Source organism: Egretta garzetta, unplaced genomic scaffold, assembly GCF_000687185.1.
Source record: "Egretta garzetta isolate BGI_Z169 unplaced genomic scaffold, ASM68718v1 scaffold252, whole genome shotgun sequence".
Classification (NCBI taxonomy): domain Eukaryota; kingdom Metazoa; phylum Chordata; class Aves; order Pelecaniformes; family Ardeidae; genus Egretta; species Egretta garzetta.
The window spans coordinates 649064-672173 of NW_009259028.1; the positions used below are offsets into that span (position 1 = coordinate 649064).

The window sequence follows — 23110 nt, forward strand, 5'->3', positions numbered from 1 at the left end:
AAAACCCCAAAACCCCCGCCCCCCGGGGCCCCCCCCCCCCGCCTCTCGGCAGCCCCGGGTGTGCGGGATTTGGGGCTGTTTGTCCCCCAACTCTGTTATCGCTGGCTAACTTTGCCTGCGAGGAGAGGGGCCCTAGGGCTGAGGGGAGCGGCGGGGCGGAGTGGGGGGGGAACCCGCCCCCAAGTCACCTTGTGGAAGTATTTCAGGCCGAAAAGTTAGGCACATGCCGTCAAAACGTGCCTCTCCGTGTTTTAATGCGTATGTTTTCTGGGAAAATCACGGTTTATTGCTATCACTGGCGTAATGTGGGTGAATTTAGCTTCCAGAGTTGATCAGCTGGGGTGAAGTGTTTCGGGTAGGGGGGCTCTGAAAGCACACCCCCCACCCCCAAAGAAATATTTCTTTATTTCTTCCTTTTTTTTTTTTTTTTTTTTTTTAATCCCTCCTTCCCTGTGGTCTGGGTTTGTAGCACTCCAGTATCAAACTCCAGAGCATGCAAACCATGGGACAAGCGTTTTATGCAGCCCTTGCCGTTTTGACAGTTTCTATTGATCACATGGAGAGCAATGTAAAGATTAAGAGAAATTCACACAGTGGAAGCATAATATTTACATTGCCTGGGAGGAAATCTTCTTGCCGGATGTGTTTACAAATAATCTGGAAATATACAAGGAGGAGAGGAAGAAAAACAAAAACACAGCAGTGGGCCATATTTTAAGTTTTTTTTTCTTCCATCAACCTTATGACTACATGTGTGTTTCAAGCCAAGAAGGCAGAAGATAGTTCAAAAGATAGGGTTCATCCTTTTTGTCTGTGGTAGAAAGCAAGTGCAAATTGTTGAAACACAGGTAAACTGATCTCTGTGTAGGTTAGCTCTCAAACACTTCTCGAAGGAAGTGAGTTTTGTCGCATACTTTTTTCTTTCAAAACTGCCTTACAAACCATGTTTCTGTAGTTAAGGTGAGGTAACAAATTTCTACCAGACATCTAAGTTTCTGTTTTCAATATAGAAGATGTAGTTTAATCTTCTCGGGCATTGCTTATGCATGATCAACTATAACTGGCTTTCCCTGCACAAGTCCTTAATGCTGTATGTTGTTAGTTTCAAAAAATGCTGGTTTTGTGCTGGGGGCAGATGGGGAAAGGTTTCTGGTAGGCTCTGGTGAGTGTTCCCATTACTCCCACTTGTCTCTTCCAGCTCTGCTGCTGTCTGTGCGAATTCATAGCCTGGCATGTGAACTCAAACCCTTGGTAAGGAGGGTCAAGTGGAGGGTAAGCTGGAAACCTGAGCTGCGGGCATGCTTTCATGTCTTAGCTGTGAGGATGGTGGTCTCCATCAGTACGGTGATGTTACTGAATGCAAACCAAAGCTCATGACTGCTGGTGAGATTCCTCTATCCAGGGAAACGTGTTTGTGAGAGCTATCTGGCCAAAACTCTGCTGCTTCGCTTAGTGAGAACGAACAACATTTGCTAGTCTTCTGCTCCAGTAACTGCTTTCCACCACCACGCTGATGATGCTGGCCCTGAGTATTTTGAGTGAGGAGTGCAGAAAAAATTCTGTGTTTATTGTTGGCATTGCTCTTCAGCTTGTAGCCCTGTGTGACTGTTCTTACCAAGTACCTTCTTGACTAGAGAGGTAAAATTACAGAAGCCCAACTTCTTTCCTTCCTATCCAGATTGTACTTTTGAAATCAGGTCTTTTGTTATGCCTGCATTTGCCTTTCCCAGGTATTTCTGCCCTGCTGTAAAGCTGGCTGTGCTAGTGAGTTCTCCTCTTCACATGAAGCTCTGAGTGCAATCATTCTCAGTCTTTCATATTCCAAAGACCTTCCTTTTTAAAAAGAAAAAGCACTGACTGCTAAATATTGAGTTCAAACCCACTGACAATACGCTTGCTTTTCTTAATTACTTTCTTGGTAATTAAGGGTTGGTCTACATTCTCCCAGGGTGGATCTTGAGGACAGCTGAAAAGAGAGTAGGAGCGGGACTGGAGTTGATTTCAGATTCTTAGACACAGGACTGGTCTGCCTGCAAACTTTCAGAGGCACTTCATAAAGCTACGTGCAGAAAACTACTTGCAGCTAAGGCTGCTGGAAGCATCTTCCAGGAGGTTTGGGTATAATTAAGACTCAGTTTAAATTCTCACTGCTGACTTGCAAGAGCAAACTTTGATAGAACCTTCCTATAGAGATGAGCTTGTGTTTTGAAGGCATAGAACTGCCTCTGTAACCTCTTCAGCGGAAGGCAGTCAAAATTCTGCTGCTAGTCAGTCCTTCAAACCTGGCACGTGGAGAAACGCACGCTTTCAAGTTTGTAGTACTTCTAACGTGCATGTTAAATACTTGGTGTTTTGTATGCTTGAAGATCAAGTAGTAGAGTTAAGTGTGTATCTGTTGTGCATAATGGTGATCCTAATCACACTAGCTTTATTTTTGCATTTGTAAATCTGGAATTAAGATACCAAGCCTGAATAATGGAAGAGAAATCTTTTTGTCAACTGAAGAAATTGGTAATACTGTCAAAAATATCAAAATAAAGTTTATTCTGATAAAGGAGTCTGAGCTCAAAACCTGCCTTTGGTTATTGCACGGTGCTGATTATAGCCTGCATAATTAGGAAACTTTTATTTTTAAAAAACAAAAAACCCCACCCAAAACCAAGTGTAAGTGATTTTATTTTTTTAAAGGTTTAATTCAAGAAGCAATTTCCATGTTCAACTTGGTCACTGTTCCTTCAACTTGACGTGAAAATATTCTTTTCATGTCCATCTAGTTCCTTATGCCAAAGGCAAATAATATGGATCTAGCCCTCCCCTACAAACTATTGAATCATCAAAGAGCATTTATTACTGAATAATGTGTCAAGAAAAAACTATTAGTATGGTAATTGTAGTACAGTGCCACTGGTAAAAACAAGACCCAGAAGCTTGATTAGAGTATGGGCGTCCTGATACGGTCTACAGTTGTTTTTTGGTGGTTTTTTTTTTTTTTTTTTTTTTGGTTGTCCTGTTGTGCCCCCTCTCCACCCCCCCTTTTTGAAGGGAGAAGAGGACATGGCTTCAAAAATCAAGTACAGGGTCTTGCTGAAGCGCCCGGTCTGTTTGCAGTGTTGGGTTTTTGGGATGTTTTTTTCTTCTCTTGGATCTCAGTCCATTTATAGCAAGGTCTGAAGAAGAGTGAAGTTGGCAGTAGCCGTCACAGCTGTACAGTCTTTGAGACTTTACTTTTCACTAAATGTCTGAAAAAAGACATGGTGACTTTCTCAGGAGAAAACAACCATCCATATCTGTTCTAGTGTGGTAACCGAGTGTGTCATATTAATGCTCAAATAAAAATCTCTAAAGCTTGACCCATGCTGCTCACTTTAAACCCAGGTTCTGTCCTGCAGCGCTTTAAATCCAGCAGATGCAGTTCATGCCGGTCCTGGTCTGCTTCTTTGAAACAGCTGGTGGATGGCAGTGGGCTTTCCTAGCACTCGGGATTATGTTCAACCAAAGTTTGTCAAACTTAGATACTTACGTTACTTACTCTTGGGTATCTAACAGATATCCTGGTATTTTCTACAGCTACTGATTTTTGGCCCAAAGTGGGATTAAATGTCACTAAAGCATTTGTCTAAAGCAAATGACAGTGGTTTTCTCATGCTGAAAATTACGTTGTTTGCAGAACAAAAAACCCAACCAAACAAAAATGCCTTTCCTATCACCCCAGCCACCTAGAAAGTGACATAACATTTGGTTTAGCTCTGATTTCTTTTGTAATGTAGCAGCACTTTGTTAATTTTGTGCCACGCTTCTGCCTTTACTTGCTGGCATTGGTAAACTCATTTCAGTAAAAATGTTTCAATTTTGATTTTCCTAACTTTTTTTTTTTAAGTTCTGGTTTGCAATGCAGAATTTAAAGAATAGACTTTAATACCTAAAAACTTCCTATAAAATAACAACTCCCTACTTAATAAACTTGCTGTTAGTTCTCTGATCCTTGAGTTAAAGTGGCAGGAAAAAGAGGCACAGTAGTGATGCGGGGAGGAAGTCTGGACAGCTGAGAGTGCGGTGAAGAGGCATTTCTTTTTGCTGAACTGGGATATCCAGAAATAGGCGCACGCAGTCGTTTAGATGCACCGTGTTTAGCTCCTATTACTTGTATCTCATTGCATCACCCATGCTTGGTTCTCTCAAATGGGATTTGATTGCATCACGGACACTGAATTGGTCACTACTTGGCTAATGTGCGAGAATATATGAAAGCTTGCAAAACTTTTTTTATTTCTTTCCCCTAAACAGAGCGTTTGCTGAAGATGACCTTGGAAGAAAGACGCAAAGAGTACTTAAGGGATTATGTTGCGTTGAAAAATATTCCCACATGGATGGAAGACTTAAAATGTAAGAGTGAAAGTGATGGTAAGTAAAACAGGGGAATCTTATTTAAATATAGACCATTCTGTTTTCTCAGCCTGAAGTTACTTTTAGGAGGACCAAGACTTAGAACCCACGTTGTTACTAACAGCGGCAGCCTAATGTTGGGACAAGAGCACTTTGGGGTTGGGGGGAACCCCAACATCATTTCTTAAAGCCTCACTGGTGTTCACTAATTCTGCAAGAATCCCCAGACACAGTCATCATAATACTGAATCTCTTAAGTGTGTAAAATAGCTATTCTCTGCATGAGTCTTACTTTCCAGATACTCCCAATAGTTAGCCATGCCTAATGAACTTCGTCTTTGAAACTTAGTGAGCGTAACAGTATGAGCAATCTGGGCAAAATAGTGTTGTTCTTGTAGGTGGCTGAAAAGCAGAGTGGAATTGTGCAAGTTGCGTTGTTTTCTGAAAATCCAGAAATGGGAGAAGATTGGATTTGAAGCCTCTCCTGAAAAGAGCGTTTCTTAATCATGGTCCTGCCTGCCTTCTTGGGCTAAGGAACATCAGCCTGGCCTGGATTAACTCCCCTTCTCATAGTGTGTGTGGTGTTGTCACGGTTATGATCACCAGCAGAGTCGCCTAAATACTTGCAGTGAAGGCTGACTGAAAATGAGAGTCTGATTCATTTACATAAAGAATTCTGTATTCTGTCTGTAGTTCTGTAACAGTGCCTCATTCTTCGTCTAGTTCTCTTTCAACCACACAGCATGTGGAAGAAGAGGGACCTGCCCTAAACTGGTTTCTGTGCCCTCATTGCTTTCTGTGTCTTGTTATCCTACTTGGCTGAAACTTGTGTTTTTTGGAGGGGGATCTAACTATGAGACCTGAAGTGTTTCCTGCTTCTGCAGCTATAGGACTGGTTTTCTGACACTTCAGTTATTGTTCAGGGAAAATACTGGCCTGTGTGAACAGGTGTGTAGAATAATCTTGTGGCTGCAGGTGAACATGGTCTTTATGGTAATACTCCAGGTGAGATTAGGCCTGGAACTAATCAGCTGTTTTTAATAAAATGGGAAAGCTGTAACACTTTAGCATAATCTGGAGGAGCTGACAGATTCGCAGATGCCTTTGCCATAAACAATTAAATTCTGTCATCTACTCCTAAAAGCATCTTTAGTGACTTTTGAGGTGAAAATATGTCAGAGGTTGCTGAGCTCTTCAACACTGATGAGTGCTTGTATTACAACAGTACAGTAGACCTCTTTCTCCCATTACAGTAGGTCTTCGACCTTACAACATCAGGAAGCCTGTCCAGCCAGAAAACAAAGGGTGCATAAAAATGAAAAAGATGACCTGACTTCTCCAAAGTTCATTTTGGAGGCCTGTGGTACATGGGGATATTGCAGTATTTCATGTGGTTTAACTGAGAGATTCTTTATCTGCCCTAGCCTGAACTAGTTTTATTCTAACTACTCTCAGATTCTGTATGATGTGCTAAAATTCACGGATCTTGTATTACTTGGGCTGCTGAACGTGACAAGGTGTGAATTTACGTTGTGATTGCTGTTACGCTTCACATAAGCAAAGTGTCAGTGTCTAATAGGTGGGTATTGAATCATGGCAGGGGTGAATTTATTTTCTTGTAGCTGCTCTTGCATTCTTTCTGTTAGTAGCCAGTACACAACAAAAAATGCTGGAAGGCAAAAGCTGTGCTGAAACACATCTTCTTTCCTACTTCAAGCTTTTGTTATACTGTACATTCAGGAAAAAATATCCATAGTCACTTAGTTTTCTTCGATGTATTTGTTGTAAACAAGCCATGTGGAATAGTGAACTTCTAGAAGGTTGGACTGCTGAAGTGCTTCCATGTTTCAACTGATCAGTGTGATTAAAAGAAATGTGTATGTTAATGTGACTGTTACTGCATCCGTTTCAAACTTTATCTCCCTTAAATGTTGACCCCACTCTGAAGGTATCAAGAGTGTGCAAGAACTGTCTTTCTCAGCTGAAATACTGAAAAACTAGAATTTAGTTGTCTTGCTGATGAGAACTTCTGCTCCGTATACTGGGACATATGGAGGGCAACTGGTACAACCTAAACGAGGCTCTGGGGAGAGCAGGTGAAGCCCTGGGTATGATGAATTCTGTGATGACTTGACAAGGCCATGCCCAAGTTCTCATATTTTCTTCAAGTGAAAGGCTACTTCTTGCCGTGACAAACTAAAGAGGTTGGAAGTGGGGTGTGGGGAGGGGAAATAATCATCTGTGTGTTTGACAAGCCAAAACAGCAAGTGATGGGGAATGCGGAAAAAGTTCTTTACTATTTACTTCCAACACTGTATACAGTGAAAAAATGACAGATTGATTAGTAAAGTGTGGAGTAGCTGTTCAGGAAGAGTGATGAGGAGAAATCAAGAAAGGAACAGAGAACAAATAAAGCGAAGCAGGTGCAATCAATCAGCCACTGGAGTAAGAAGCTGTAGGAGAAGGGGAGAGCTTCTGGGCCTGCAGTAGTCCCCGTAGATACTCAACTGGAAATTGAGGGTGTTTAGTACTGCACAAAGTTTTGTACTGACTCTTAGGAAAAATTGCTTGAACAATACAAAAGCTTTATGGTACCCCTTTTTAAATGCGAATGACTCACTGGAGGGTGTTGGGAGATTCATTCCAGTTGGGCACACTTTTGTTGTATGGAAGTTTTTAACAGAAGATTATTGAAAAGTCTCTGTGCAGACCTGTTGAAACTGAAAAGGCCTAAAAGGTTCATGTTGGGAAGGAACCAACCTGACTGCCATGATACCTCTAATGCTCTTTATTGCCAAGTTTGGAGAACATTCTGTAGTTTGTGGAGGACAGTGTTTCTTGCTGCCTCTTCTTCCTCCACCCTTTGATATGAAGTTGGGTTCAGAACTAAATTCTGAAGAAAACCAGTAAAGCTGGAGTAAGTTGATGTTAAGGTACACTTTGGCAAGACTGGAAATCTTTATAATAGAGGGATGTGTAACCATATAAGGGCTTCTGAGGAGTGAAGTTAAGGGATTCTGAATGGCTGCTGACAAAAGCTTTGTTGTTTTTTTAATAGCAGCAAAGGTGTTTGAAAACATTTGCAAGTTGAAACCAGCTATGTATAGGTTTTTGTCTTTGTTTTGCTTTTCTGTGACTAAAACAAAACCATGATTTTTGCAGGTGTCCTTATATGGACATGACTAGCTATAAGAAATCAGGTTCAGATGTGTTTTGGCATGGAATTAGGTCAATATTTCTGATACTTTTTTCTTTTTTTTTTTTTTGAGGGGGGCACAATATGGAATGTAGGGACTAAGCCCAGTGCCCTCTGCTCTGATCTGGGGCAAGCAAGCTGTCGTGGGCACCTGCATTTTCAGAAGGACCACCTTGTCAACGCCCCTGGGTTTTAGCATACAACCTGCCAGGCTGCACAAGTGGACCTCGGAGATAAAGTATCATAATGCTGTTCATTTTCCTTCCACCGCTGTTATTGACAAGTGGTCCTTTTTAATGTCAGAGGGGATGGTAGGAAGGGAAGAAAAATCTAATTCTTCAAGTACTTCTGTAAACATGAAAGCTTTCTTTGTTTTAACCGCATTTATTAAGGAAATGAGGAACTGTTCACTTGGGAAATGAAGAATAATAGTGTCATACAGGGCTGGATAGTACATATATTCTGTAAGCCATTGTTCCTCCCACTACTTATCCTTCAAATACGCCAAAGGAAGACACATCTCATCTGTTCTGTTACATACCTTGAAGTAGCAGTGTTCCCTCCTGACAGCACGTGAATAATGGACTTGTTTTCTGAAGCTTGGGAATTTGTATACCTTTATTTTGATGCTATTTATTATATACCACTTCATGCTAGGCACTCATCCTGTACAGCAATGGCAACTTATGTTTTGTGATGCTTGGTGAATAAAATGCCACCATTTAGACGAATAACTAGAGTGGTTTTTGAAGCTAAATGTGTGTATTAGCTTTTTCTTGGGTACACAGTTATTCCTGAAGATATCTTTACTCTTTAGTGGGGAATGTGAGAAATGACTTCAGAAAACTTTTTCTGGAAAGCTTTTTGAAAAATCAGGGTCTTGGGAATTCTGTTGTCACTGAGTTTTGTGTGTCACTGGTAGAAAAATGTTTTGTTGCATTAATAGGATAATTCAGAAAATGGAGTAAATTACGTAGTTTAACTCAAGGCAGCTGACAGTCCTGCTGGCTCTCACAGCCTCCGGGGTTCACTGGTGCCAAGAAAACAGCAAATTCAGGTGATGGTTTAGCCATCTTTGCTAATGGTAAGACCTACTTTTGATTGGATGAAGTTAAAACGGAAGGACACAGTAGCTGTTGAGTTTTTTATTTTTGTTTAAGATTAAATTACATGAAAGGCCTGCAGTCCTTTCTTTAAGCAAGTCTTGAAGTATGCGTAGATGTTTTGGCAGCCTCTGAATTTTCTTAATCTGCTATATTTTTAGAAAATTATATGGTTCAAACTATTCACGTTAAACTACTTTAACACTGAGGGTTTTATGTATAATAAGGTTTGGATTCAGTAAAAGCATCTTTGTACTATGAATCTGTAGCTTTCTAAATAGTCACAGTGAGTTGACACAAGATTATAGAGATGAAGCATCTAGATGAGCCACTTGAAATGCTTCGTGCTGAAAAGAAAACGTGTGGCGATACTGAGCTCTGTTGACCAGCAATTCTTGAGATGGTTAACTAACCATAGGTCACACTGGGCTCTTCAGAGCATCTCCGTGCAGCGCTGTTTGATGTGAATACCTGTCCTGCGGGACCCTGGAATCAAGGTGACGATCATCAAACAGCCTTTTGAAAGTAATGCCACTACTAAGTTGCAGTGAAATTCAGCCAGCTGTCTACAAGTGAGAAATAGCATCTTTCTAAACTGCTCATTATTTTCAGTGAGTTATACAGAAAAAGAAATTATGTTCTACTAGAACATTGATTGTCAAAAGTTGCCTTACAATCAACAAGTTCTGTCTGTAGTAGCTACATGAAACCGGTACGCTTCAAGACCGTCCTCCCACCAAGAAAACAAAGTCTATCAGCTTGCATTGTCTTTTTTCTTATAGTGGACTTAACAACTGTCTTCAGATTACTAGCTGAGTGACAAGGATGAAAGTAAATCGAGAGATCTTAGCTCAGGGTGATGCTTGCTATCTGTCAGTCAATGAAAATGGTGCTTTTGCTACTGAAACTGTTTGGGTTAAGTCCACCATACATCAGTTTTTCAGCTGAGCTCACATAGAAAACCACGATAACTTGTGTGCTACAGTTCAGGATCTCCCGCTATTAGCTGTGGTGTTGAACGCGAGTTCCAGCTTCACTTAAACTCAGTGCTGTATGTAGTTTTGTCCTTACTTTTCACATATTGGCATACAGCTCTGTTACTAATACTAAATGTTTTGTCACAAGGTCTCCCGAAGACTAGCGTGTTTAAGGTTAGAAAACTGTGTCATTTAGATGCATGTGGAGATCACTGCTTATTAATTGCTGTGGATAATAGTTGGGGGAGTCCATTAAAAGACTAACATCTGTGGCTTCTATGAATTGTGTGAAAATCATGGTAATGAAGTATTTTGAATTCTTACGAAATGACATGCTTTTTGTGGAAGTGGCTATGAATCTGTTTGCTCGTTTCTGTTCTCTGGCCATGTTATGTATATATTAAGAAAGCAGCAAAGGAATTGGAGCGGCAACAACAGCAAATGAGGTTTGCGGCTTACTAGTGTGTTCTAAAGGTGTCCAGGAATCTGTGTGCTAGTGGCATAACACGGAGTCACTCTAAGGCTGAGGCTCAAAGGCTGCTGGAGCAATAGAGAGTAACTGGAGCCCTGTGTGCTTTGCTTCTCCCAGGCTCTTTCTTGGCTGCCCTTTAGGGATCTGCCATGAACAGATGCAAAGCTGCAGAGTGGTACAAATCTGACCATGTGAGCTCCTGTCCCTGTATACCTTGTTGTCTTCCTAAATGTATACCTCAGCTATTCTTTTCCAAAGATAGCCTTGCACAGCGCAGAGATGGGAAAAACTCTTCAGGTGCAAGCTTACTTGAGTGTGAGCTGAGAAACAACCTGGGGGTGGTGGTTTGTTTTTAGAGGCAAGTATTCCTATCTAGTTAGCAATCTCCCCGATATAAGTGGATAAAGCAGTGTGTTCAGTACAGTGGGAGGAAAAAAACTACAGTAAACGAAAAGAACCAATAAGTATTCAGTTGACCTTGTAATTCCTTGGTGAGCTGCATGCATATAACCTTTATAGGATGGATTAGCTGTCAAAGAAATGACGCTTGTGTTACAGGTTTTTTTTTTTTTAAGTGTTTTTGAGGGGGGGGAAAAAAGAAAAATCTTGCTTTCAGCAAGTGTGAGAGATGATTATTAAAAACCAAAAAATAATTTCTGTTTACATAGATTAGGAACACATAATCCAGTGTGGCTAATCCTCTCTCTAAGAAAGTAAAGCACTTGTCTTTGATGTAATTAAGACGATGACTTCTTTTTAAGCTGCTGTTCCATGATTTTTTTTTTTTAACAAGTTAACTTCCACACAACACTAAGCTTATACAGGTCCTTGATAAAGTTACCATTTTGTTGTCCTTTTGCGTGCAGCTGAGGGGACCCTCTTTATCTCCAGTGGCAGCCAGCTCCTCAAGAGGCAGGAGTTAACTGTAGGAAAGGATGCTGCTCTCAACAATAAATTAGTATCCTTATTGAAGCTCCACAAGCTTTCAACGTGTTTTAGAGAGCAATAGTAGGTGGAGATGCAAAGGGAAGTTAAGCATGTCTTTGCCAGAAAGAATATTTCTAATGTTTTAAGTGCTGGCGACACAAGTCTTGACCAGATAAATAACTCCTAAGCTCCTGTCCCATGCAATAGGAGAAACAAAGAAACAATCTTTTTTTTTTTTTTTTTTTTTTTTTTTTTTTTTTGGCTACTGAACATCACTGTGCACTGAGCTTTCTACAGAGGTCCTTAAGGAAGTTCTAACCAGAGTTAGAAAGTCCAGATGATGCAGTGTGCTGTCAGCTGGTAGGCTTGTTCAGAGTGTGAGGAAGGATGGCTTTAGCAGCAGTCATGCTGTAAGTCTGTACGTGCTGTTCCTCAGAAATTGCTGAGAAAGTGTAGGGTTTCTCAAGTTCCAGCTTCGAGTTTTTCAGTGGCTGACTTGTCTCATGTTCAAGACTACTAAGGAAAAGAAGAAAAATAGTAACTTTTTGAGTGAGATAGTTTAATATATGCAGGGGGAAAAGTAGTAAGTTACACATCTTGGTTTCCAGTAATTTGTGTTTATGTACATGTCTGTCTTTGCCCATTTTGAGCATCTGGGATTGCAAGATCAAATCCCCAAATTAATTTCTTGCTCTACAAAGACAATTTCAGTAAGTCATCTAATTTTACTCAGTATGGTAGCTTGGCTAAAGCCACAGTCTATAATCTATGACTGATTTGTGGCATATGTCCTCACAGTCTTTTGCAGACAGATGTGAGCCAATGTGCCAGCCTGAGTAGAAGCCATGTGTCTATGATTAGGTTGAGGCCGAGATCAAGCTGTTGAATTGTACCTTTGTCATGGCTTACTAGTGTAGACCTGATGCCATGTCAGCTGGCTACATGACTCTTGGATATCTTCAAATGTAGGTGGAAAAAGCTGATCTCCTCCTGCAGAAGACTGGGAGCCTCTTTTGATAAGACAGTAAGAGACTGGTATAGCTTGTCTTAATTCACTGTATCTTAGGTGTGACAGACATTTATGAAGGTGCTGAACTGTTGCTTCAACTAGGATTTGCTGCCTGGGGCTAAATGATAATTAGTGATCACACAGGGTTGGCCTGTCAACTGCTGCTCTCTGGATGTGGGAGGCTTGCATCACATCTGAAAATTAACCACCACGTAAGGTTACTGGTTTAACTCCCTTGATAAGGTAGGGGGATCACTAATGCAGTTTAAGCTCACTGAGCTCTCTGTTTGGACCGTATTAACCAACTTTCATGCATAGCTGCATTTGCTTCATGCACAATTAAACACTTGATTACACATGTGTTAAAAACCCAATCACTGGAAACCAGATAAGCTTGGTTTCCCTTTTTTGGTTCAATAGAGCTGAACTGCTCGCCATGTAGAAATGTCTCTAACAAACCAACTAATGTCTGAATAAGTTGTAGTACTTCCTATGTGAAGCGATATGTTACTCTGTGAGAGGGCATCTAGCTGATGTGCTGATGGAAAATCCAGTTGACACAGAATTCCTCAGCCCTGTAGGAAGTGCTGCATACAGTTGTGTTTGTTACAATGCACAGAAAATGTGCTGGAGAGAAGCTTAACAATCCAGTTTAAATATAAACTTCTATTTTTGCACAGCTTTAAAAACCATTGAAATTACAATTTTATGTGTGGTTGCCATTTCACTAAGAAATATTTGTTATTTAAATGGTGGGGGGAAGCATACTGTTTGTGCACAGAACAGGTACTGAGACTTACAGCTGTTGCCTGTTGACTTGGTATGTTTGCAGAAGTAAGTGTCACGAGGGCCTTTACCAAAGCTTCCAGCTGTTTTTTTTTTTGTGGACAGGATGCTATAGAATGCACATCTTGCAAAATTAAACCTCTCAGCCTTGTGCTGGTATAGCCAGTACATTTATTTCTGTAAGTGGAAGCAGTTCTCTACGTGCAGCTTTGCACTAGCAGCCTCTCTAGGAGTTCATGATCAAACACTGAGTTACAAAAGACTGCTATCTAGTTTACCAAGGGGGATCCTGTCCAAAAGACTCAGTCCGTGCAGATACGAAGAAAGCGTAGAGCTAGTTGCACATCTCTCTTGCTTTAAAACATTTACCTGCCTTATCCTGCTCTTTGCTTTTTCATACAGGCTTGCTTATACGAATACAGGCTTTTTTGATTGTCTCTTTGGTACTGACGGTTAGTCTGTAAGGGGGTTATTTTTCATTTGCTGCGCAAATACGACTTGTAGTCCAGCCTGCATTGGATTTATTCCTATATGCTTAATGTCATCTTTTCTGTATGAATAAGGTACTCTTTAAAGAAGACACTGCTCTCATACAAACATAGTGTGTTGCAGTGCTGTCCTTTTGTGGGCATACTTAATGAATCTACATCAACTGAAAGTGAACCCCAAACTTTAGGTAACTGTCACTGAGGGTGTGGGTCACTTACATTGAAAGACAAAGTAGGATTCCATTTTTTTTTCTCGTTGCTGCGTTTCTACCAGAGTTCTGACATGAGAAGGTTTGTAAGTGTATTGTAAATAACTAGATCCAGACAGAATAGGTGGTGCGCACCAGCATATGCCTATATTGACTAAAGAGCGTTGTGGTTTGGTGTCTTTTTTTTTTTTTTTTTTTTTTTTTTTTTTTTCCAGGTAGACATGCAGAAGATGGAGCTAAATACTGCTCCTAACTGCTAGTGAGTTTGTATTACTTTCTATTTTTCAAGTCTTTAAAGTAAGCAAGTATGACTCGCAATGCTAACGGGTCTTGGTAGAGTCCTCTGCAAACATTGAAGATTTTCTTCTGTACCTTGCTGTTTGAATTGAAGCCCTACTCTTTCTTAGGGTAGCAAATTACATGTGGTATCTCAGGGAGTAGGGGAGGGGAAATGCTGCAAGGTAAGCACTACCCACCAAGCCCATGTCTTAATGCAGAAAACATTATCTTTTGTACTTGCATAAAAACTTACCTACCTGTCCCCTGGTACTAGAAAACTAAAGTTTCTGCTCCCATCTGGTAAGCAGTTGTCACTATATCTCATGCAGAGAAGTTTTTGAATGACAACACCGTGAAGTATTTGCTGACAGCTTTGCAGAAGTTTCATAGTTTGCTGGTAGTAACTTTTTATTTCCAAGCTCCACAGTAAGTACTACAAAAGGCTGTAATGTTCAACTAGAGAAGCTGTTGTAGAGTAAAAATTCTCTGGCTGCTTAGCAAGCTAATGAATGAAAGCTAATGAATTTGTGGTTTCCCACTAAAAACTTATTTTAACTCTGCTTGGTGCTGTATGTGTTGTGCACCTATTAAAAATGGGTTTTCACTTCTTGGTGAATAAAACAGATGCTGATGAAGACCTAACACCTGGTTGCTTGTGAAAAGGCATTCTTTTTCCAGCCAATTGCTAAATTTGAGTGAAGGAGTACTGTGTTGCTGGTAGTGTAAGTCTCGATGAAGGTTCATAGTTCTCCCAGGAGGTACTGGGTTGATTTGAACATACCAGGAATAGATGTACGAAGGCTGTGATATTACCAAGACACAACTCTTGCAATGAAGGCAATCTGCTTTGTCTTTGAAGGAATCTAGTGAAGTAGCATCAACCTGTACTCCTTGAGCTTTACAGAAAAGTAGCAACATGTTTCTGTGAGGCAATGAACAGTCGTCTAAAAGCTTAATATTTTTTTCCTCTCAACTTTTGAATTTCCATTGTTAATTGAAAGTTCTCTGTAGTAGAGGGAGGTTATAAAGCAGGAATTGAGTCAGAGATGATGCAGTGTAGTTCTTGCCTCCATGTGACCTTGGTTCACTTCTTCCAGAACAGCAGTGTGCGTAGTACTGAAGGGTCTGTGTATTGAAAATCTTGCTATCTCTCAGATTGAGGTACTGATAATCAGGCTTGGGCAAGAACTTAATAAATACACTACCCAACAGCGTTTTTATTCCAGTATATAGTTAACAAAGTCTTGAATCCCTCTGAAGGTTCACATTAAAAAAACTCACCAAACAAGACAGTGATTGGATGAGTTTCTTTACACAAAACACAGCTCCTTATGGGCCATAGCTAAAGCAGCAGCTCCTACTGTGGACCCTAAATCATGAAATCTGAATCCAGCAGAAGCAAGCATAGCAACTATAGCAGCTGGATGCTGTATCTCCACACAAACACCCTAGGGTCTCAGCCTACCTGCTTGCGTCATGTCTTTGCTGTCACTGTGCATGCTACTGAAGTGAGAAGACTTTATGAATTGACAGTTGAGTGTCCCTGCAGACCAGGTTGCATCACAAATAAGAATTGAGAATGTATTAGTTTTTCTTGTTCTCCTTGTTTGTTATTACTGCTTTCTCAAACTTTGATCTTAGGTACTTTTGCACTCCATACCAAGTCTTCCCTCAATTTACAAAAACTTCAGAAAAAGGGCAAGCTTCTCCATTTTCTCTCCTTCCTCTGCTCCCAGACTAAAGGGGTTTTTTTGCCTCTCAGTTTTGTTTTTGAGGGGCATAGAGAGCTGTGTGGGATAGACTGAGGAAAAGGTTGGAACGTAACACTGTAAGGACTTTGCAAGACCTTTCTAACGCAAGAATAACTGCATGAGCATTGTGTTGGTTGTTAGGACTGACTGGCTGGGTTTTTTTAATCAATTATCATGGTATACCATGCTCTCTCTCTGTAATGTGTAACAGTCTTCAAATGGCTCCAATTCAGCCACGTGGCTGAAAAGTAGAGGCTTGTATTTACAGCCCTGTTTGTGGGTGGCTGATAGCCATATCACTATATTTAACTTGGACCAAGTGAGGTAGTTCTGGGGTTTTTGCAGTAGCTTCAGAGGGGTGTGTTACAGCACTGTTGAACTCTGCTACAGTATGGTTCATTGCATGTGGGCTCCTCAGTTAACCAGTGGACATCAAGTGATGCTCAGGTCTTCAGAGGGGGATGTTTCATACCACCTGAAAAAACCTTGAATGGGAGATACCACGATCTCCTGACTTGGAGGATGGGGCAGAGTGCAACCTCAGCAAATTCATGAGTGGTACAAAAATGGGCAAGTGTAGTTGACACACCAGATGAACCAGAAAAATTATTAAGGGACTGGAACATCTCTTCTGCAAGAAGAGGCTGAGAGAGCTGGGGTTTAGCCTGAAGAAAAGATGCTCCAGATGGGATCTGATCAATATTTATAAACATATGATGGGAGGGTGTGAAGAAGATGGCTCTAGACTCTTCTCAGTGATACACAATGACAGGACAAGAGACAAAGGGCATGAGTTGAAAGAGGAAATTCTGTCTGAGCGTAAGAAAACATACTTAGTGTGAGAGTGGCTGAACAGTGGAACAGGTTGCTCATGTCTTTGGGGATACTCAAAATCCAACTGGGACAGAGTCCTGGGCAACTTACAGGTGACCTTGCTTTGAGCAGGGAGGTTGGATTTGATAATCTTTAGGGGTCCCACCCAGCCTCATCAGTTCTGTAATTCGTGGTGTCATATGCCTCATAAGCTTCGTACTTGGCTGTAGTCCTCAGCTGATCCAATTATGCCACTTTGTAATTAGCTGAAACAGAGCATATTGGCAGAGTGTGCAGCTGGGGAGAAGGTGTTAGTGTTCATCATCAAGTGCCTTTGACTTGTGTGATGTGCTGCGTTTTTGGCTAGGTAGAAAGTGATTTGTCTGCAACAGATGTTTCTTCCTTGTGCTCAGGTTCTGATCTTGTTTAAGTCCAAGAAGTGATACAGCAAATCTGTACTACAAATCTGAAGTACTAGAGTGCATCTGTGAACGCTTTCCCCCTGGTGATGGAACATATGGAAATAATGCTTCTCTTGACTTAGATAAGCAATTGCCTCTCCTGTAGAATCATCCACAGTTAGTAGGAGTAGAAGCAGGCACGTAATGTAACAGATCTTACAATCTGTCTTTTTTTTTTTTTTTTTTTTTTTTTTTTTTATGCTCCGTAAGCCTATGCAGAAACAAACGGAGTGGAAAGCTGTGTTAAATGTGAGGTTGGTAATTGCTAATAGTTTGTAATTTTTAATCTGTACAAGGCACTTGTAAAAACAAAACATTGCGGGGGGGGGGGAAAAAGGGCTGAAGGGAAGAGTGCACAGCTTATGTGGCAGAGTGGTTGTGGTATCTTTCCATGTTGTCAGATGCACTCATAAAGCCCTCTCAACTCCTTTGTTTTTTCAGCAGCCCAAGAAAAGTGGAGCAGTGTCCCAGTCCAGCCTTTGCTGAGGCTTCCCCTAGGAGGGGAAGGGCTGGCTCTTGCCTGGGGTTGATGTTGGGACTCTTATCCCTTGTTCAGGTTCTTTTCCCAGTGCTGTTTCCAGATCATGTTATAGAATGCTGTTGAAGAAACCTTCCTAGCAGGGATACATCTTCCTACTAGTAGCTGTTGTAGCAGGGATGAGATAGTGGGCAGACTTACTTATTTATAACTTGGAATTAATTTACTTCCTTCAGCTGTGAATTCTGACTGTAAATGATGAAGCTCTCCCATTTTCAGCTTTGTTTCTTGCAATTCAGTCTGTTACTCTTGTTTTTATGAACTAGAGGAAAAAAAATTAAGTCATCTGACTTGTTAAACAAAATTTCACTTTAATACCGCAAGCCTTTGAGCCTAGCTGCTGTAAATCCTTTTCACTTGTTCTTTGATTTCTTCTCTTATCTGCTTTTGCTCGTGGAGCGCCAAGAGCCATTTTCTTTGCCATAGGTATGGCTTTATACTATAGGGTTTTAATAACTCTTTTTAATACTTTGTGTGAGCTACACTCTGTCCAAAATCAAATAGTTTTAAAATAAAAATGTGTTTTTTTTAACAGAAGCTCTTCCAGCTGTAGGTTTTTCTCTTCCCTTTGGTTGCAAGCTCTTCGGTATTGCTGTAGGGATTTCTGTAATTGGATGTCTGAGACCTGCTTCAAAAATTAAGATACTTTAAAGTGTACTAGACTTTAAAATCCTGGATATTTTAGCAGTAACTGAGTTTCAGAGTTGATGTTACAATGATGTTAGGTTTGTACCACCCTTTTACATCGCGCCAGCTGAGCATATTCATGCCCTTTATGGGGGCTCCCTCTAGTGAGCTGTTCTGAAAGTCCTTTTCCCTATTCTGAAGAACTGAAATGCCTTTGTTTCCAAGCACAGTTCTTGTTCTAATAAGTTTTTCTGCATATGTGTAAGATGTAAGGGTCCTTTTCCTCTGATGTGAGCTAGAAGGAGTTGTAAGTAAAGCTGAGAGATAGGACTGCCTATTTGCTGTACTTGGTGTTAAGACCTCAGCTGATGAACTTCATATTTGAAGAAAGGTGTGTCTAGAAAGAGCTCAGTGGTGTTGGGGGCATGATTAAAGGCTCAAAGGGTGTCACTTAGGAGAAAACGCTAAAGGAAGTTGGGTTGTGTAGACAGAGGGATAGAAGATGGAGTGGATCTGGAGGGAAAATGATGGTGGGACAAAAAGTTTGGACTGTTTGTAGTGAAGACTTTCAACTCTAATATGTTCCTGAGGCGATGGGGGGGGAAGGGAAGGAGAGGAGGACCTAGAGCGTTTGTGGTGTCCCCATTGTTGTGTGTCTTAAAACCAGCATAAATTAATTAGATTTTGGTAAGGATGTTACAGGATTAACTCTATCCTTCGTGCATATGGGTACACAGATGATTTAGTGACACTAACTTTGCTTTCTAATAGGAGCTACAGTAAGTTTGTTTGCAATACTAAATTTTTTTTTAAAAAAGCTGTCTTATTTTTGCTTTATTTCTGTATTTGATATTTTTCAGTATATTGCCACACTTCGCTAGCAGATGTTGTTTCTTGATTTTTTTTTTTTTTTTTTTTTTTTCCTTGTCAAAATTGCCCTAGAGAAGAGATGGATAAGATCTGAGTGAGGGCTAGTCAGGCAGAGGAGGAAAGTTTGAAAATTATTTAGGTCAGAAAACTGGCAGAGAGGCAGAGTAGGCACTTGGGAAAAAGTTCAAAACTTAGTCCTATGAACTGCTTTCATGTTGGGTATTTCCTTAGGGTTCTGTCAGGTCCTCACCTGCTTGTGAACACGCAGATTTTTGGGGTACGTGTGTGTGTATAGTTGCTCAGTGTCTCACTTGGCAAATTTAATTTCATTTCTTTCAAATGAATAACTTGAACTGTCTGTAGTCGTGCCTACAGTCATTTTACAATAGAGGTTTTTATTGTGCTGTGAGTCAAATTTAGAAAGGCATTTCAAAAGTTTGTGAATATTCCATTTACCTCCTAATAGTTTTCTTTTTGTGCTGGTTAATTCTTTGAATTAATCTGAACCTGAAAAATCTAATTGGTTGTGAAATCTACCTGTATTGGAGATCATTGCTTTGCTGATGCTTTTAGCTCAAGGTCTTGAATTAATTAAGGGCCTTTTATTCCAGAGGCAGGGCTGGCATTAACTGGTCCTGGGAAGTCATCAGGTATGAAGACTCTAGGATTGCACTGTCTCAGAAATCAGATAGCCAGACTTTACTTGAACACACCTTGTAAAATTCACATTAAACAAAACAAAAAAAAAGGGTTTATTTGCTTGTGACATGCATGCATAATTGTAATGAAATACGTGAAATGTTAATGTGCTTCAACTGCAGTTTGAGTCCATTCATAATCCTGCTGTTCATGCAATATAGTAACAGCACAAATTTTGAGAGCAAGAAAGAAAAATTATTAACAAAATTCACTGTGTGAGAGTTGAGGGGGAATCAAGATGGCCAAAGTAATGCTGATTTTTTTTTTTTTTTTTTTTTTTTTTTTCATTTTTAGGAGTGTCTCCCACTTAAAAGCCTCAATTTTTACTTTTTCAATGGATATGGACATGGGGTGGAGAGGGGGGCAGAGTCTTATTCCAGAGGGAAGGAAAGCCCCAGAAATGGTCTTCCTGGGGGTATACAAGCATAAAACCCCCCCAAAGTAAGAAGCTATTGCTACTTAAGACTGCTACACCCCTATTTCAACAGCTATTTTAGCATTTTACTAACCATGGCTTGATTAAAACCAGTGATCTGAAGGCATCCAAGCTTCTTGCGTAGGCACTCACTATGTGTTCAGTTTTGCTTGCAAGCCAGGAGAGCTGTGGTGATGAGGGAGATGGGAGCAGTTGTTCTAGTGGGGAGGGAGCCTTCCTTCCTAGGCAGTCTTCACTACCCAGCTGCATGGTCTTAAACATCTTCTATAGTGCCTCTTGAATTTTGTAGCTATCCTGGGATTCCCATGGAGGTACTTCAGAAAATTCAGTCTCTCTTATTCTGCTTGCTTTTTTGTCCTGAAAACTCATATTTACAGCCACAGACCAAACAAAATATTTTCTTTTCTTGGAGTCTAGGATGTCCCCATCTAAAACTGAGATGGACTTTGTCATACCCTTGACGTAGTGTGGGTTTAGTTGGTGGGGTTTTCTTGGTGGGTGTACGGAGATTTTTTTGGTGGTGTTTTTGTTTCGGTGTGGTTTTGGTTGGTTTTTGTTTCATTTTTCTTTAGGATTGGTGTATATCTGAATTTTCTTAGCTTTCCAACTTTAAGGTGCGTTCTGGACAACCAAAAGTTTTATTTGCTTGGCAAGCAGACTTTCTTATCTCTGAAAACTTAAGCCTTTGAGTCTAGGGACTCAGCTCCTGGTTTGTATCGTCTTGAAGAGTAGGTTACATAGCAACCACTTCAGAGGATTTATTTCTTGAGGATGTATGTAAAGCTGTTTCATTAATGAGAGCAAGAAATATTCTCGTTATGCTACAAGTGCAAGGTAAATCTGTAATTGCTAGGATTTTTATTAATGCGCTAGTAGGTACACATGGTGTGTGTCCTTTGCGAAATCTGCAGTGTCCTGGAATTGTCCTTGCCGAGTTACGGTACCATGAATTACAGGATAACGCCTACAGCATTTGAGTTTCTTGGGCATATTTGAGGACTTGGTATACTTACTCACACATCTGAGATTCATTGTTACCTTGGGAAGAGGCTTTGAAGTAAATGAGTGCAGGTTTTTTTAATCTGAGAAGCAGACAAAAATGTGTGTGGTGAAGGAAGAGATGGGAGACAAAGGTGGGAAGTGAGTTATTTGTAATGGCGGGGAAAAACTTCACTGTCCCTGCCAAGATGACTCACTTGATTATAGGAGAAGAAAATAGCCCAAATCAGATACCAGTTTTGGCTTTGTTAGGAAATGTTGTCCTGCCAGCCCCAGAGATCTAACAGATGGCAAAAGAAAACCAGTCATCTTTCCTACAACTATTTGTATGATACTAGGATTACTTTTGTATCAGCAGCATATTAGTAGACTTGTTGAGTGTCTTTGCAAGCAAGATTTGGCTCTCTATGACTTCCATCAGTGTTCAGCATCTTTCTGTAACAACCAGAATAAAATAAATCAAGTGCAAGCTCAAATCCTCTGTTAAATCAGACTTTTATTGAAAGAAGTGAGGGTAATTATCAAAGACGTACAAGGTAGCCTATGCTTTTATTGCTGAACTATATTAAAGAGAGCGGTCATCAGGGCTGTTCCAAGAACTGTGGGGCAGGTAAAGGACTTGCTGAAGGGGATGTGGTAAATAGTATAGGAGTGTTGTCTTGTGTAGTTGTTAATGCTTTTCCATGGGGAAGGAGTCTCAAGAGAACGACACTCAGATATATTCAGTATTTTCAGAGAGTGACAACCAGAGACAAACTTGTGAAGGCCGCAGAGGACAGAAAATCGGAAGGCAGTTATGGTGTGCGCAACATCATGTTGTGCAGCACCCTACAGAAAGAGTTAGATGACCTTGCTGGTGAGTTGGCTAAGGGACATCACTGCTGTCCCCCTGACACAGAAATTAGTGATAATGAGAAACAGCACTTCTTTATTGCGTGGTATCTGCCTTCATGGCTCTTCCTGATGGATTTTTTTGTTACTTGTTTTTATATTGTATTGGCACAGTGTAGTATCCAAACTGTACTTTAAATGGTTTTAGTTTGGAGAATTCAATGTATTTGATTTGATGTTAACTAGTGTTGTGGTAACTCAGGCAGAAGGTGGAGGGGGAAGATGATAGTGTATGTTTTAAATTTGGCACAGCTCCAGTAGGACGCTCTCTGGGGAGGGATGAGGAAAACAACTGTCCTACTTGTTGGCAGAATGCAGTTAACATGAAAGCAGATAATAAATTAGGCTGTAAAATTGGTCACAGAGGCTGATTTTTATTTTAATACAATTCAACAGCTAACAGCAATAGTTATCTTCTGTGGAAAAATGGATGAACCATATAACTTTAAGGTTAGAGTCATAGAAGTTTCTTACTGTGATAATAAAAACTTGATACCTTTCCACAGACACACTCTCTTTTGGTTAAGACACGAGAGGTGATCTGGTGGCAATGGAATGATTGCTTTAGGAGACAAATACAGAAATTAAACTCCTGAATACAGACACTTGAGTGCAAGACTACCTTTATGCTAATGTACGTCCCAGTGGCAACATACCTTTTGCTAGATTTGGCGTAGATTTTGCACTAGGCCTAAAGTAGAATTGAATGAGACTGGTTATTTTGGAGTGGTTGAGATAAATGATGATTTCTGATACTGGTCATTTGTGCTGAAGTTGGAAGAGCAAGAAGACTTAAATAAATGCAATTTCTTTACTTCTACTTGTGGCTGCTTGTAATCGGGTATGCTCAAATTAGAGGAAATTGATTAAAATGAAGGTAGATATAAAAACTAAAGGGCCAGATTTGTTTGGACTGCTTCTACTTTCTCACTAAACCTTCCTTTGAGGTTTTTTTACTTACAAATAAAATTCACGTGTTCTGAAGATTGGGAACTGTTTCCCACCATTGTCACTTTTAGTTCTATTTCTGGCTGGTATGTGAAGTCATGCCTCTTGAGACTCTTGTGTTGGAAAGAATTAATTTTCAAAAATAATAATAAAAACTAATTAAGCAATCTTTCTGCTTAGTTCTTTGCTAATGATGTGGATGTCTAACAATGTGAGACTAGGTTAAGCTTGTGGCCAATATGTGTTTG

The 23110-nt window shown here is 40.4% G+C and overlaps 1 protein-coding gene across 1 annotated transcript in view; it reads left to right on the plus strand.

Moving 5' to 3' along the window:
* MACROD2 (mono-ADP ribosylhydrolase 2) overlaps window positions 1-23110 on the plus strand; it is an 892593-nt gene that overhangs the window by 1211 nt on the left and 868272 nt on the right. Inside the window, exons 2-3 of the mRNA XM_009634665.2 lie at window positions 1316-1383; window positions 4285-4401. Coding sequence (XP_009632960.2) covers window positions 1316-1383; window positions 4285-4401 — 185 coding nt within the window. The remainder of the gene's footprint in view (window positions 1-1315; window positions 1384-4284; window positions 4402-23110) is intronic.